The following is a 13,744-nucleotide window of genomic DNA, read 5'->3' as shown; positions in this document are numbered from 1 at the left end:
CTCTCTCTCCCCTGATTTTAAGTGAGGGGTGAGGACGCTTTAAGATTTGTGAATGTCACTTGTCATATATCAGGATGGGTCTCGCGTGAGACCTAGTCTCGTAGAATTCTTTTCGGTAAAAAAGGGTTCTGGGGAGCCCGTTGGAGGACGAGTGGAGACGCTCTTAGTCCAGGTCGGCCCAGGAAAATTCGGGTCCATCACCTCCAGCTCGGCACCGGGATGAGTTTAGCATTACCTTCTATGATTAGAGCGCGGGACCAATTAGATTACACTGCAATACAGAAGACTACTCTCGAGAGGATTGAAACACTCACATATCTGGACCACCTGAGCTCGCGCTCAGGAACGAATTCTCGGGCATCGTACCCGTAATCACCAGATCCCTATAAGACCCTATGCATAAGGCACGTATATGGGCAGTTGAGCCGAGTGAGGAAAAGGTTTGTTCGTGTGCGTGCTTTTGGCCACAGCAAAGCAATCACTCGGCCGGCCGTCTCATCTCATGGAGATAGAAGCGACACCGCTGAGCCCGCAGCAGCAAGCATACAATGGCGGCGGTTCGGAGCAGCGGGCCGGCGCCAGCGCTAAACCACTCTACCGCAACCCCGTCGTCGTCGTCAACTTCCTCCTCATGGCCGTCGGCACGGTGTCTGGCCCGCTCCTGTTTCGCGCCTACTTCCTCCACGGTGGCTCGCGCAAGTGGCTCACCTGCCTCCTCCAGACCGCCGCGTGGCCGCTCCTTCTCCCGCCGCTCTGCGTCTCCTTCTTCTCCCGCCGCCGCCGCCAGCGCGAGGAGAGCGCCACGGAGGCCGCTCCGCTCTCCCTCATGTCGGGCCGCCTCCTGGCGGCCACCGTCGCCATCGGCCTCGTGATCGGGGTCATCGACTTCCTCTACGCGTACGGGCTGGCCTATCTCCCGGTGTCCACCTCCTCCATCCTCGTCTCCACGCAGCTGGCCTTCACGGCCGTGTTCGCGCTGGTGGTGATGCGCCATCGGTTCACCGCCTTCTCCGTGAACGCGGTGGTGCTGCTCGTCGTGGGCGCAGCCATGCTGGGGCTGAACGGCGGAGGGGACCGCCCCGCGGGGGTGTCCCGGGCGCAGTACTACGCCGGGTTCGCCATGACGCTCGGGTCCGCGGCGATGTACGGTCTCGTGCTGCCCCTCATGGAGCTCAGCCAGGCGCAGCACGCGGCTCGCGCCGGCGCGCCGGTCACGTACACGCTCGTCTTGGAGATCCAGATGGTCATCGGGATCACGGCCACGGCCTTCAGCGCCGTCGGCATGCTCGTGAACCGCGAATTCCACGTAAGTTTGTCAAATGCAAGTCTCTTTCGTACAACTGCACTATTGCTGGTCCGGTGTTGCTACCGTTAATTAAGATCGCAACCACACTGTTGTCAGGGCTGGTAGTAGTATTATTACGCGCTTGCATCGCTGACATAGTAAGATCTTATGAAAACGATAGGCCCGCATGGACCGCGCGGCACGAGCACCTCGCGATCAAACAGTGCTATGCGCAGGGAGTACGCTCCACCCATGCATGCATCGTTGATGGAGTCCTAATGCCATCTCCAACCGCAACCCCTAAATCAGACACCGCATCCGTATGTGGATTGGGAGGACCAATCCACAGACACTGATGCGAGAGCCGGCGGCCCAAAACTATCTGAATATCTCTGGTCATATTTCGGAAGAAATTTAACGAAGTTAAACAAATTTGATGCATATTTAAACAAATCGGATGATAGTCATTCATACTTGGATAATTTTTCCATAAAACTGGATGTTTTCATCTAAACCGAAACAAACTCATTACATTTCGACATACTTGGACTTAAAAGTGCTCTAAACCTAGTCTAAATGACTGTTGACGCCCGTTCCCCATGTCCGGGAGGACATGAGCCCCGAGAACTGAAGTTGCGCTTGTGCAGCCTGCAAGCAGCTAATCGGCCAACGATTTGAGCCCGGTAAGCGTGACTTGAGCGGGAGTCAATGAGCGGTGGCCTTCCTGGGAGCCGAGCACCGGTGACCTCCCATGCTCTACTCTTTCTCGTTGTGGGCGGCACCCGCGAACGTGCCGGCTTCGTGGTCGTGGCGGCAGGGTACGGGCATGACGGAGCTTGCGACGTCGTCCTCGTTCTCGCTCTTGCTGTAGACTTCATCTGTCGCCTCGTCGATCTCCTTGAAGGCGTCGCTCTAGCTCCGCCAGTAGTTGCGGCGGATGTCGCGAGCGGAGCAATAGGATTCGAGCAACGCCTCCTGCTTGGCCACATCCACGTCTGGCGCGATGGCCGGGCCGATGCTGAGTTGCTCCTCTGCGCGCCGGTGCTCGTCAAGGGGGCGAAGGCCGTACTCCTGGTTGGCCTGCGTTGATCACTTCGGATGGTTAAGGGCACGGGCGTGGGAGAACAGTCAAGGCAGTCAGAAGTGGGTGTGGCAGTGGTCTGCCCCCCCCCCCCCTCCCCCCGACCGCATTGAATGGCAAAACACACACGGTCCGGACGGTTGCATGCGGTTTCAAAGTCTGTGCGTTGGATATGCCCAAACACATTTCAAAAAGGAACACGTATACTTGTAAATATAAGACTCGGCAGCTGAGTTTGACGATTGTTAGTACAAAGCCTACTCCTATACTGTGCATGCGTTATCAAACTTCATCAATTTGACTCACAATGGCTACATCACAGTGGACTCACAAATATTTATTTATCAGCATAAACGTCCGATCAATATAACTCATCGTGCTTTTATACTTATGCGAATCTCGATGGTATGATTGGGTGGTTATGTTCTTAGTGTTGACTTAGAAATGATTGTCCCACTTTGCTTTGAGAAATAGGCAACCATAGGAAATATTATGATTGGATTTTCTGGATAGATGAAGATAATATTAGATTTGTTAAGAAGATATCGTTTATATATTGTAATGCATGTTGAAGATTGTGCTTATTTCTAAAACGACATCTATTTATGAATGTCGAGACTATTGTGCTCACTTCTAAAACGACATGCATTAACGGATGGGGACACTAAGACGTGTTCGATTCGTTCAGATGAGAATTCGAATATCAGTCCGATTGATAGCATATGTAAAAAAAGATTAATAACATATGACCCCGACTCAAAAAAATAATGATTTATGACTAGTTTATCGGTATCAAAGTTACCACGTGGTAACTTGTTACAAAAGGGCTGGTGCCTAGAATGTTAATTAGTTATGTGGTAATAAAAGAGTGCAAAAAAGTTTGCTGAAACATAAGTTCCACCCAATAATTTATGATGTTGCCATTGTATGGGTACCAAGTTTACCACATGGTAACATGTTCGAAAATAGGCTACTAACTAGCCAAAAATGCCCAATAGGTCATGGTGCCAAGCGGGGATGGTATACGTATGTACCTCGCGCTCCTCTGAGATGTGCGCAGTATGTATTTCCTCCGTTTCTTTTTACTCCGAATATAAGATTTGTCTTAGATCAAACTTCATAAAATTTGACTAAATTTATATTTTATATTAAAAAATATCAACATCTACAATCCGATAGATATACAATATGAACATTAATGTCATGATGCATCTAATGATATTGATTTGATATCATGGATGTTGGTATTTTTTCATATAATATTGGTCAAACTTTAAGAAATTTGAATTAAGACAAATTTTATATGTGGACTAAAAAAAACAGAGGGTATACACGAGCAATCATGTATATCTGATTTCAGAAATGCAGAGTGGTTACAATACCACACACCAATAATTGCATCCGACCCACATGTTGACCAGGAGGAGTTCATTTCCATTTATGTCTATTAGCTGGCCGGCGACAACTTGCAGCGATGGAATGCATTTTCTTCTGTTCTCTCCACCAGGCAAATCCCCTATCATCGTGAGTGTGGACGTCCTGGACACACATGTGGTCCGGACTATCTGACCGACCAGATATTCAAGGGGATCCGAGCAATTGATAGCATCTATGGCCGGTCCCTCCAAATTCTCCCGACGTTGAGGCGGGCAGCCCTGTCATTATTTGGACAGGAGAGAAGAAGGAAAAATATGACCTAACCAAACTTTCCCCCCTTCCCGGCACACTTTGTCTTATGTCTGGGCAGTCCGCAAATACTCATACTCAGCCAATATATGGGGAGGATATAGGCTCGGGTGTGTCGGGAAGTGTGCCATGCATGATTTGGCCCATCCTAAATCATATTTTCTCTTTCTTCATTCATTCTTTTCTACCCTTTTCATCCTCATTAATCATACGCATGTGACCGAACATATAAGCAAAAAAATGGGGAGAATGAGTGTTTGCATGGACAAATAGAGACTTAAAATGGGCATGCCCGGACACTGACTGGACTTGCCGCGGACATTTGAAGGGCCAAATTTGCCTAGTCCAGTAGATGCCCTAGCAATGCTAAAATGGCCTGGTTTCTGGATAGAGGTAATATCACCGGAAGTTATAGAACTTGCGCTCAATGTTCAGTTTGGTGCTAGAACTTTAAAAATACGGATTTGTGGTCATCTAACTTGACATCGCGTGCAAATACGGTCACAGAATACGCATGCGGACATATCAGGGTGTATGGGCCTACTTGTCGGTGAGTGATGGCCTTTGGCCAATTGATTTTTGCACAAAACAACCTTACTATTTCTTATTTGCGGGAAAGGCCAACCACTGTACAACAGCATATTGATACGAAAATTAACGGAAAGGACCGACCTCTGTACAGCATATAGGTACGATAATTAACTAAAATATCAGCGAGGCGGGACTCGAACACACGACACAAATTAAGGACACAAGATCCTCAAAAAAAATTGAGGACACGAGCCACTCTAGCCAACCAACCAATCCTTGATGTTCATATTTCAAGTATGGATAACAAACTAAGATGTATTGAACATGGAGCCTAATGACATTTAATTTTTCGTACCTATGAGCAGTGGGTCCTACCTGTCATTGCACATTGAAAATTAACAGGAAAAAGTGTGGCCCCCAGCTCTCGAACAAACAACCAAAGAGTGCATACAGGACATTCTAGCCGCTACAACCTACACATATTACATCTTTACGGTGAATAACTAGTCTTAATGTACTAGAAATATGTAAATACTACGTAAACAATAATTACAATAATAAAAATAACGTCTAAATATGTGTTATAAATATTGTACATACAAACTATATAACCTACTTTTAAATTTGTTCATGTATTTTAAAAATATTCATATATTTAATTTATGAATTATAAATTTTGTATCCTTTCAAATAAATATTTCCAAAATTAAAATTACAAATATCATTTTAACTTTGCAAACATTTCAATAATTGTACTCGCATTTGTAGAGTTCAACTTTTGCGTAACTTAAAATGTAAACATTGATATGAATATTCAATCATGTATAATATTGAAATTATATAATTTTTCGAATATAAGTCATGAGTAAAGTTTATACACAAGTGAATAATTTCGAAAATTTAGTAAATGTTTGAACTCATCATTTTGCATGATTTAAATATAAGCCTCGAGTGTGTTATTTTTCTTGGATTCATTAAACATATTTATTTAATAAAAAATTCAATGTCAGTTTAACTAAATATTTTTTATATAAATATGCATGTGTATATTTAAATGTTTTTATTTACTAATAATGATCGCTTGTATGTATAATATTCTTGGAACATAAATTTGTTAATTATGTTTTACAAATATCTTTAAAAAAATTGCAAGTGCAAAATGGGCCGCAGTATCCGTAGAAATAAGCCGGCAATGGCAACCCCCTTCCGAAAGACTCTGTTTTACAGCTCTGTCAAACCGTCTTGATGTGCAATTAGCTAATTAGTATCACTCCCATTGTTTTACTGCTCCACTTGTAAGTACTATGTTGATGGCATCATATTTTATCTTAATGTGTCAACCTACCGAATATGACTTCTGGTCCTGCTTAACGGAATCAACTGTAGCAGTACGTGCCTCTACATATTTTAGGTTAAAAAAAGGACCGGTAAAATAGCTTAAATGGGCTGCAGATGTACACCAATTCCTCATAGATGCGGAAAAAAAATGTCATTTAAGTTCCACGTTCAATAAATCTAAGTTTGCTATCCATACATGAGATGCGAACGTGAAGGGTGGGTTGGCTGGAGTGGCTTGTGTCGTAAACATTGACCGCAAGTTAAGTATCTGCTCACCCATTGTTTGTGTTAATTTTTGTACCTATATGCAGCACAACAGTCAGCCTTTTCCACACAAAAAAAATGTGAGGATGTTTTGTGCAAAAGTTAGTCAGACGAGCAACATCACTCATTGACAGATGGGGTCATACACCATGATACGTCCGCATGCGTATTTTGTGACCATATTTGCATGGGATGTCAAGTTAGGTGATCAAAAATCCGTATTTTTAAAGTTTTAGTACCAAACTGAATATTGAGTGCAAGCTCTATGACTTCTGATGATATTACCTCTTCTGGATACATGTGAATGTTGCATGCAAGTATGACAGGGCCCCAATTTACTTTTATCTGGACCCGTAGGGTTGGACCACATTGAGTAATGTGCATCTAATTTTACGTTGTGTGGGCGGCTAGTTTACCATTTTGGCTGGTGGACCACGGGTAAAAATATTGCACCCTTGGACCCAATCGATCTATTATCCACGGTAAAATTAGTTAATGCGGTAGTTGGACTTCTCAAGAGTCCTGTGTGCAGTAGAAATGTTAAAACAGTAGAGTTGCTTTTTTACTGATGTTAAAAGACTAATTGTGTAATTTTGTAAAAGCTTCCCAAAATCGCAAGCAAAATAAAAAACGAGGAGAACATGGATGAGAAATAGAAAGAACTTTGTGTTTATTTGTGCAGGCTGCCTTTAAAAATATAGTGTTTATTTTTTTGAAAAATAGTGGTTAGTTTTTATTTACAAGGCAATGTTCGTGGTAAAACTCAGACCAGTTGATAACCTGCAACAACTCTTTCATTTACTGGGGCCCCAAAAAGCCCTCTTTGTTTTCATTTACTTCCCCTCTAAAGAGTCCTTTTTTTTGGACAATCGCCTCTAAAGAGTCTTGCTTAGGTCAGTTCATATTCTCACCTATCGTACCATTGCCAGTGGCATTGTGTACGGTTGGTCCACATGTAAACACCTCTAACACACTTACGCACATGTGATACCTAGGAAGAAATCCATAGAAGATATCTATACATTACTGGGTGTAAGAAGATCTAGTTGGTAAGAAGAAAATACACTTTCGTATTTGTATGGATTTCTGAAATTGATAATCATACAGGATCCCTCTTTACCATTTTGTATAAAAGACTATTCTATTTATATAAATATGGTATATAGGCATATCCAATCCTCTTTTATCCACTAGTTACCTCCCTTTAGTTTAAGATATAGTGCAGTTTGGTAGCTTATAAGACTCGTAACTTTAGGATTGCGGGTTCAATTGCTCAAGCACCACTCAAGGCGTGCTCAACAAAAGAAGAAAACAAAACACTCATAAACTCGCGAACTTCACACAGATTAATTAATTAGAAACATTCAATATGCATGCTACCTACCAACTTGCTTAGTACACTCACACACTGCATGCCCCGTTTGTGCGTCTTTTTCGACCTTTTTCACTGATCTGACCATCTGAGTAAATCTTAGCACAAAATGAACTTTTTTCAAAACTAATTTTAAAATTTGACCCACTTCAGAAACGCCACAGACCGGGGCGTTGCTGCACTATACATAAACAAGAACCTAACTTGCGTTGCTGGCCTGATCGAGACACTGCATGGCAGGACAGAAACGCCACAGCGTAAGGCGTTGCTGGAAAGGCCAAGCCCCATGGCGTTGCTGCCCAAGTGCCAAACGCCAATACTAGTAGCGTTTCACTAGTTTACTCAGATTTGCCAATTATTTATAAAGAGGAGCAACGCGAGCTAGTTCGGCGTTTCTAAATAGAGAAGAAACGTCACGGTTTGTGACGTTATCAAAAAGGTCAGATCGTGAAATAGTTTTTGATGGAATTTATTTTGTGCTAAGATTTGCTGAGAAGGTCAAAACAATGAAAAATGCCGTGTTTTTCATCATATCCTTTTGGGAAGCACTAGGGCTGGTTTTTTACTTCCCATCAGACCAGTCAGTGGCTGTTTGATCAAGAACACGTGCATCGTCCGATCTACCGGTAAAAATCCTCGCGCCTGATTTGCTGGACTGTAGCGTTAATTGACTGCTTCCTCGTGTGATGGTAATATGTTTTCCGTCCAAAGGAAACATTCCTTTTTTTAATACACGCAGAGACTCATTCATATGCACACATGCACACCTCTATGAATGCACGCACACCCTACCTTTATGAGCATCTTCGAGAGATTGGGACAATATATCATCTTGAAGTTAACAAAGTCATCATAGGCATCTTCGTAGTCGACAAGAACGTCTCCTCCTACTGAACAAAGATCGCCGAAAAACCTGAAATAAATCCAGAAAAATGCGAGCACCGGTGCCAAGTCTAGGACTTGAACCCTAATGGGTTTATTCCACCACAAAGAATCTAACCACTTGAGCTAGGCTCAGTTCACAGAAACATTCTGTTTAGTGGATGAAATCATCATTATTATTGTGTGATCGAAGCAAGTAACTCACGTGATGATACATTTTTTGTGAGCAACAAAAATAATATTTCTATCCTACGTTATCATGGTTTAAGTGCCTTCGAAGAAAATTTGGCGTGAGGAAACAACTTCTGCGGTGACACAAATATGTGCTTTGCACACAAAAATCACGTGGGAGCACAAAGAGAAGCATGAACCATCGAAACAAATTTCAAACTATATGAACAATAATTTACAACTCTATTTAGAACAACAAAATTACTATTACAAAAAAATTACTCTTGTCCAGCCTTTCGTCGATAAGGTAGCCAGCAACGAGTGCAACATTTTAGTACCATCGTCACTACCGCTAGAAAAACACCACCCTCACTGGACTCAACTTCACTATAAAATCATCCAGATTGTGTGGGAAATGAACAAGCACGGCTCGAAATGAGTGTATCAAAATGTCTGTACAATGAAAGCACCCATGAGAAGAGACAAGCAATGAAGCACACACAAACGTAGGTCAAAACATAAAATCTCTAAAGGAAGCAAAATGTCGGTACAATTTACCAGAGAAGCAACTTTAATGGCAGTTGAAGAATACTCTAACATTGGTTGAATCAAAAGTTCACGGCCTAGTAACATATGTGAGAAACAAAAATGTATATCACTGATATATGAACACAAAACATATGTGTTAATGCTGGTAAAAAATACATCAAGCACAAAGTATGGTAGCATTCCTCCCTCACATATTGCACATTACTAAAAAATTGGCGTAGTCATAACATTGTACGTGTACAAGCAACATGGATGAGTAGAAAATCATGGAAACATATGTGAGAAACGATGAAGCAGTCCTACCAAAAAGCTGACACAGATGATAACATGGTTCTGTGTGCAACATGTATATGAGAAATAAAGGAAGCACATACTTTTAGTGGTAGAAGCAAACATGACTAACACAAGAAGGAAGTGAGAAATAATGGAGTGTGGTCGATGGTGGTCAAAGAAATTTGTGTACACCCGAAAATAATATAAGAAGCAGTGGAACGCTGGAAGCATGTTGCAACCTTCATTTAATACTACGGTCTATTCCAATGCTCTTGAAATAACATCTATCTCGGTGGCTTGCGAGGAAGCATAGTCGGTGGTGGTTGAAGCAAAATTATGTATTCACTATCGAGACAAATATAAGAAGCAGTGGAAGTATGCTGCAACCTTAACTTTTTGAAAGGGGTAAGAAGCATGCACTTTTTTGGAAGCATCTAGTTAATGCAATTTCAACACAACTTATATCTTGTGGAAGCATAGAATTTTTAAAATTATAGATGACCAAATCTTTCCACCAATATGTGGGTGCACCATTATACGTTCTACAAAACAAATTTCATGTGAATTAATTGGTGATTTTGTCAGGTTAATTATACTCTAAACTGAGCAGGCTCAAGAGGATAGTTGCAATTGCATTCTCTCCGCCCTGGTACTACTAACAATGAGAACAACTTTCTATGGTTGCAAACTATATAGACCAAAGAAGCTATGTAGTACACATAAAAAACATGGGTGTTTCGAACCAAGAAATTAGTGCTATATCAACATGGCACCATAAATGGAAGCATATAAATTTGCAAAATTAGTCGCCAACATGTATGTGCATGTTTAGGTGATCAATATACCAATTTCACTGGAATTAATTGGTAACTTTGTGAGCTTATACATACGGCATGGTGGGAAATCACATGATATCAACAGAAAATGGTATTAATAAAATGCAATCTGCTGGTACAATTGTTTGTATTTTACAGATTCAATTGAGTACTTGCCAAGAAAATGGATGAAATAGATGCCAGGGCAAAGGAGAGCATGAGAGGGACGATTTCTTACAGTTTTGTGTGTATTATCGATGCTGCGAAGAAGGGCCAATGCACGATGGGGCCTGAAAAAGTGGCCTCTACTGTTGGGAATCATGGTTAATTAGGTCAGCAATGTCGCACTAGCACAGCGGATTGGGGCGCATCAAAAAGGGCGGCCCAGGGGATCAAGCATGACGACACTGGTAGAGAAATATGGGTGACACCGACAGAGAAAACAGAAGTGATGTGGTGGATGGCAAGCTCGGCCGCGAGGAGGCGTCAGGCGCGATCGAAAGGAATGGGGTGCGGTTAATTAGGGAATAGGGATAGAGGAAAGAGATGAGGGATTACCGGGATTTGGTTGCATGGAGAAAAGGAGGTTAGCAACATGGGGAGGTAGGTTATCTGGGTCCTGAGATCAAACATGAATCAAGGGTGCAAGAGCAGTCCAACGACTGCTTCCTGTGAGACTATAGATAGGAAGTGTTTCCCTATCCATTTTGCATGCCAGTAGAAAGGTTGAAAGTAGGGGGAAAATTATATGAGACCAGGTCTCACGGGCTAGCAGGTGAGATCCATCCTGATGAATGACACGTGACATTCACAAATCATAAAGCATCTAATCTCTTCCTCTTTGATTTCAAGTGGGGTGGGGTAGATGCTTTGTGATTTGTAAATACCACGTGTCATCCATCAGAGTGGGTCTCACATGCTAACCCGTAAGACTTGGTCTCATATAATTCTTTTCCTAAAATTAGTGATGGAGCTAGCCCAATCATCGAAAATCAACAAGATTTAGGCACGGTCATCCCGATTAGAGTTCCCCAAAGAAATTCGTACTTGTATTCTACTACCACTTCTCTATGCATCAATGAACATTTACCATTAGAACAAGAGGCACTCACCTAGGCTCGCAGGGTTGTAGCCGCGCCACTTCTAGAAAGTGATGTTTTGCATACAAAATCGGCTTGCACATGACTCAAGGTGAAAGTGGTTAGGATAATTCTCGATCAAAATTGTTTCCAAATTAATTAGCTTTCATAGGATATGGTAATAGATTTTTTATGTCCGAACATCTGGCCCGAGTCCGAGTCCGACTGATATGATGCGGGATAGGATATAGTATTACAAAATAGTACGCCATAGGATAATCCATTTTTCCTAGTTGGATAATACGATCTATTAAATATAGATATCTGATTTATCGATGGAGTTTTAAGTATTAACTAGCAATAGGTGAATGTTATATTCGCCTATGAGACAAGACGTATGCTTTTCAGTTATCTATTTGGCTTATTTTAGTACGTCCTAGTGCTTTATGTCTGTGTATGTTTAAAGTGTATAAGTAGAAATACTTGCCCATTGTTTATTTGTTTTATATATTCTCCATATATGCATGTGGTAGTTGACCGTTTCTGATCTAAGGTCGTCCCGTTACCATACCGTGTTTGAATCCGCATAACCCGGTATTGGAATTTGCATCTGTCCCGTTCCCTGATCCGAAAATAAATATGGAATGAGATATGGTATAGGCATTATCCGTCTAAATTTGATCCAGTTTCACCCCTACATGAGAGGTGGAGAAAAGTGAGCTCATAAAAAATGTTATATTTTGCAAAAAGAACTTGGAGTAAGCTTATGGAGCAAATGTCAAATTTTAATCCATTTTCTAGACAATGTATTAGTTTTTATTTGAAAACATGCATGAACTCAACATGTGGCCGCACCAGAGCATTAAGGTGGAGGCGGAAACAATGTGGAGCAGCGGCAATGATGGATGCAAGGGTGGCGGCAAGGCTTAATGGTGTGGGGTAAGTTTGGTGTAATCACGCGCGGGGGGGGGGGGGGGGGGGGGGGTAGTGTCTTGATCCATTGGTTAAAAACATTAACTATGATTTAGAATAATAAAAAAACATTGAGCTACCTAATTTTATGTTTGTGAGCTTAACTTCACTCACCATCAAAGTGCCATATGCAATTGGTGTTTTCAATACATTTTCTTGTTCAAGGAATTGAAACTTTGATTTTAAGAGGAACACCAATAACCGAAAGAAATTAAGGATTTCCTTTGAAAGAGTGCAGGAAATTCCAGATGAAGCACGGAGGTTCGACCTCGGCGAGGCAGGCTACTACTTTATGCTAGTTAGTTCAGCCACGGCTTTCCAGTGCTACTTCATCGGCACGATTGGTGCCATCTTCTACGGCTCGGCGCTGCTGGCGGGTGTCATCATGACATTGCTCATCTCGGTCACCGAGGTGTTTGCCATCCTTTTCTTCCATGAGCCATTCAATGGCACCAAAGGTGTCGCCCTCGCGATTTCTATCTGGGGTTTCATCTCCTACTTTTATGGTGAGATTCAGACCAATAAGCAGCAGTCCAACATGTCGACGGATAAGGAGCACTTGGACCCATAGATCAATTTCTATTGTGGTATTGTTTGTACTTTCCAGTAAAGACTTTGTGCTCACGAGGTCACTTTTACCCTTCAACTTTGAAAAGTCAAAACGTGTATTGTAAAGTTTCAAACTTTTCCTAAAGAATGTTCCTCATGTATTTCAGAAATCATTCATCGTGTATTAGAACATGTTCATATTGCATTTAAAAATTGTTACTGTGTAAACGTTTAAGAAAAAACAGGAAAAGGTAAAATAAAAAATAAAAAAGTGAAGAAGAAATACACAAGGGAATAGTAGAAAAAAGAAAACTTGGAAAATAGAGAGAAAATAAAATAGGAAAAAGAATTAGAAATGGAAATAAATAAAAAGAACCAAAGAAACAACACTAAAACCGGTAGCGGAAGAAGAAGAAATCGGTAGAGAAACATCCGCTATGACAAAAAAGAAAACGTCCGGCTCGCTCCGCTATTGAGCCGTGGGGCAAAGCATAGCCTTTGCGGCAAAGAAAGGTGGTGATATATGTACCACTTAAACTAGCTATAGTGAACTTTTCAAAAAAGAGACTAGCTATAGTGAAGAGTATATTACTAGTCTATGTTACTATCTCTATAATGGGAAATAACATATGTGTGGTGTCAATATTTTATTTATTAGGTTGTAGGCTTATCTTGTCTTAATATGTGTAATATTACTTATAGTGTGAGTAACATATTATGTTACTATATGCCTCACTTTCCTCATTAATTATTTGTTACATTGTCTACTTTGTCTACATATGTGTAACGTTACTCTCACTATGGGTAGTCTTATAGTAATCGCCCAATCCTATCGCTCACATGCGGCTCTCATTGGTCAGCCCTAGTAGTGCAGTTTCTCTTGTATTATCGTTTTTG

At 41.8% G+C, this 13,744-nt stretch overlaps 1 protein-coding gene across 4 annotated transcripts; it reads left to right on the top strand.

Moving 5' to 3' along the window:
• The first annotated feature begins 248 nt into the window (after positions 1 to 248).
• Positions 249 to 13,020, top strand: LOC125509626 (purine permease 3-like). Of its 4 annotated transcripts, none has more exons than XM_048674639.1 (3): positions 249 to 1,306; positions 12,185 to 12,265; positions 12,537 to 12,712. In XM_048674639.1, the coding sequence occupies exons 1-2, from the start codon at positions 503 to 505 to the stop codon at positions 12,254 to 12,256; spliced, it is 876 nt and encodes a 291-aa protein (XP_048530596.1). In that variant the 5' UTR covers positions 249 to 502; the 3' UTR covers positions 12,257 to 12,265; positions 12,537 to 12,712. The 4 variants fall into 4 exon arrangements, with proteins under 4 accessions (XP_048530596.1, XP_048530597.1, XP_048530598.1 ...); XM_048674640.1 differs by lacking the exon at positions 12,185 to 12,265 and adding an exon at positions 3,365 to 3,425 and having other exon boundaries at positions 12,530 to 12,665; XM_048674641.1 differs by lacking the exon at positions 12,185 to 12,265 and having other exon boundaries at positions 250 to 1,306; positions 12,530 to 12,837.
• The last annotated feature ends 724 nt before the right edge of the window (positions 13,021 to 13,744 follow it).

This window comes from Triticum urartu, chromosome 5 (assembly GCF_003073215.2).
Source record: "Triticum urartu cultivar G1812 chromosome 5, Tu2.1, whole genome shotgun sequence".
Lineage (NCBI taxonomy): Eukaryota > Viridiplantae > Streptophyta > Magnoliopsida > Poales > Poaceae > Triticum > Triticum urartu.
Note: the sequence above shows the minus strand (reverse complement) of the source record. Positions and strands in the feature narration are given on the sequence as shown.

What these genes read in the sequence shown, in the direction of transcription:
- LOC125509626 (XM_048674638.1), top strand. Translation starts at nt 503, where the DNA reads ATGGAGATAGAAGCGACACCGCTGAGCCCGCAGCAGCAAGCATACAAT. An exon ending in TCGTGAACCGCGAATTCCAC is followed by an intron (nt 1,307 to 12,536) that starts GTAAGTTTGTCA and finishes GAAAGAGTGCAG; the next exon opens with GAAATTCCAGATGAAGCACG.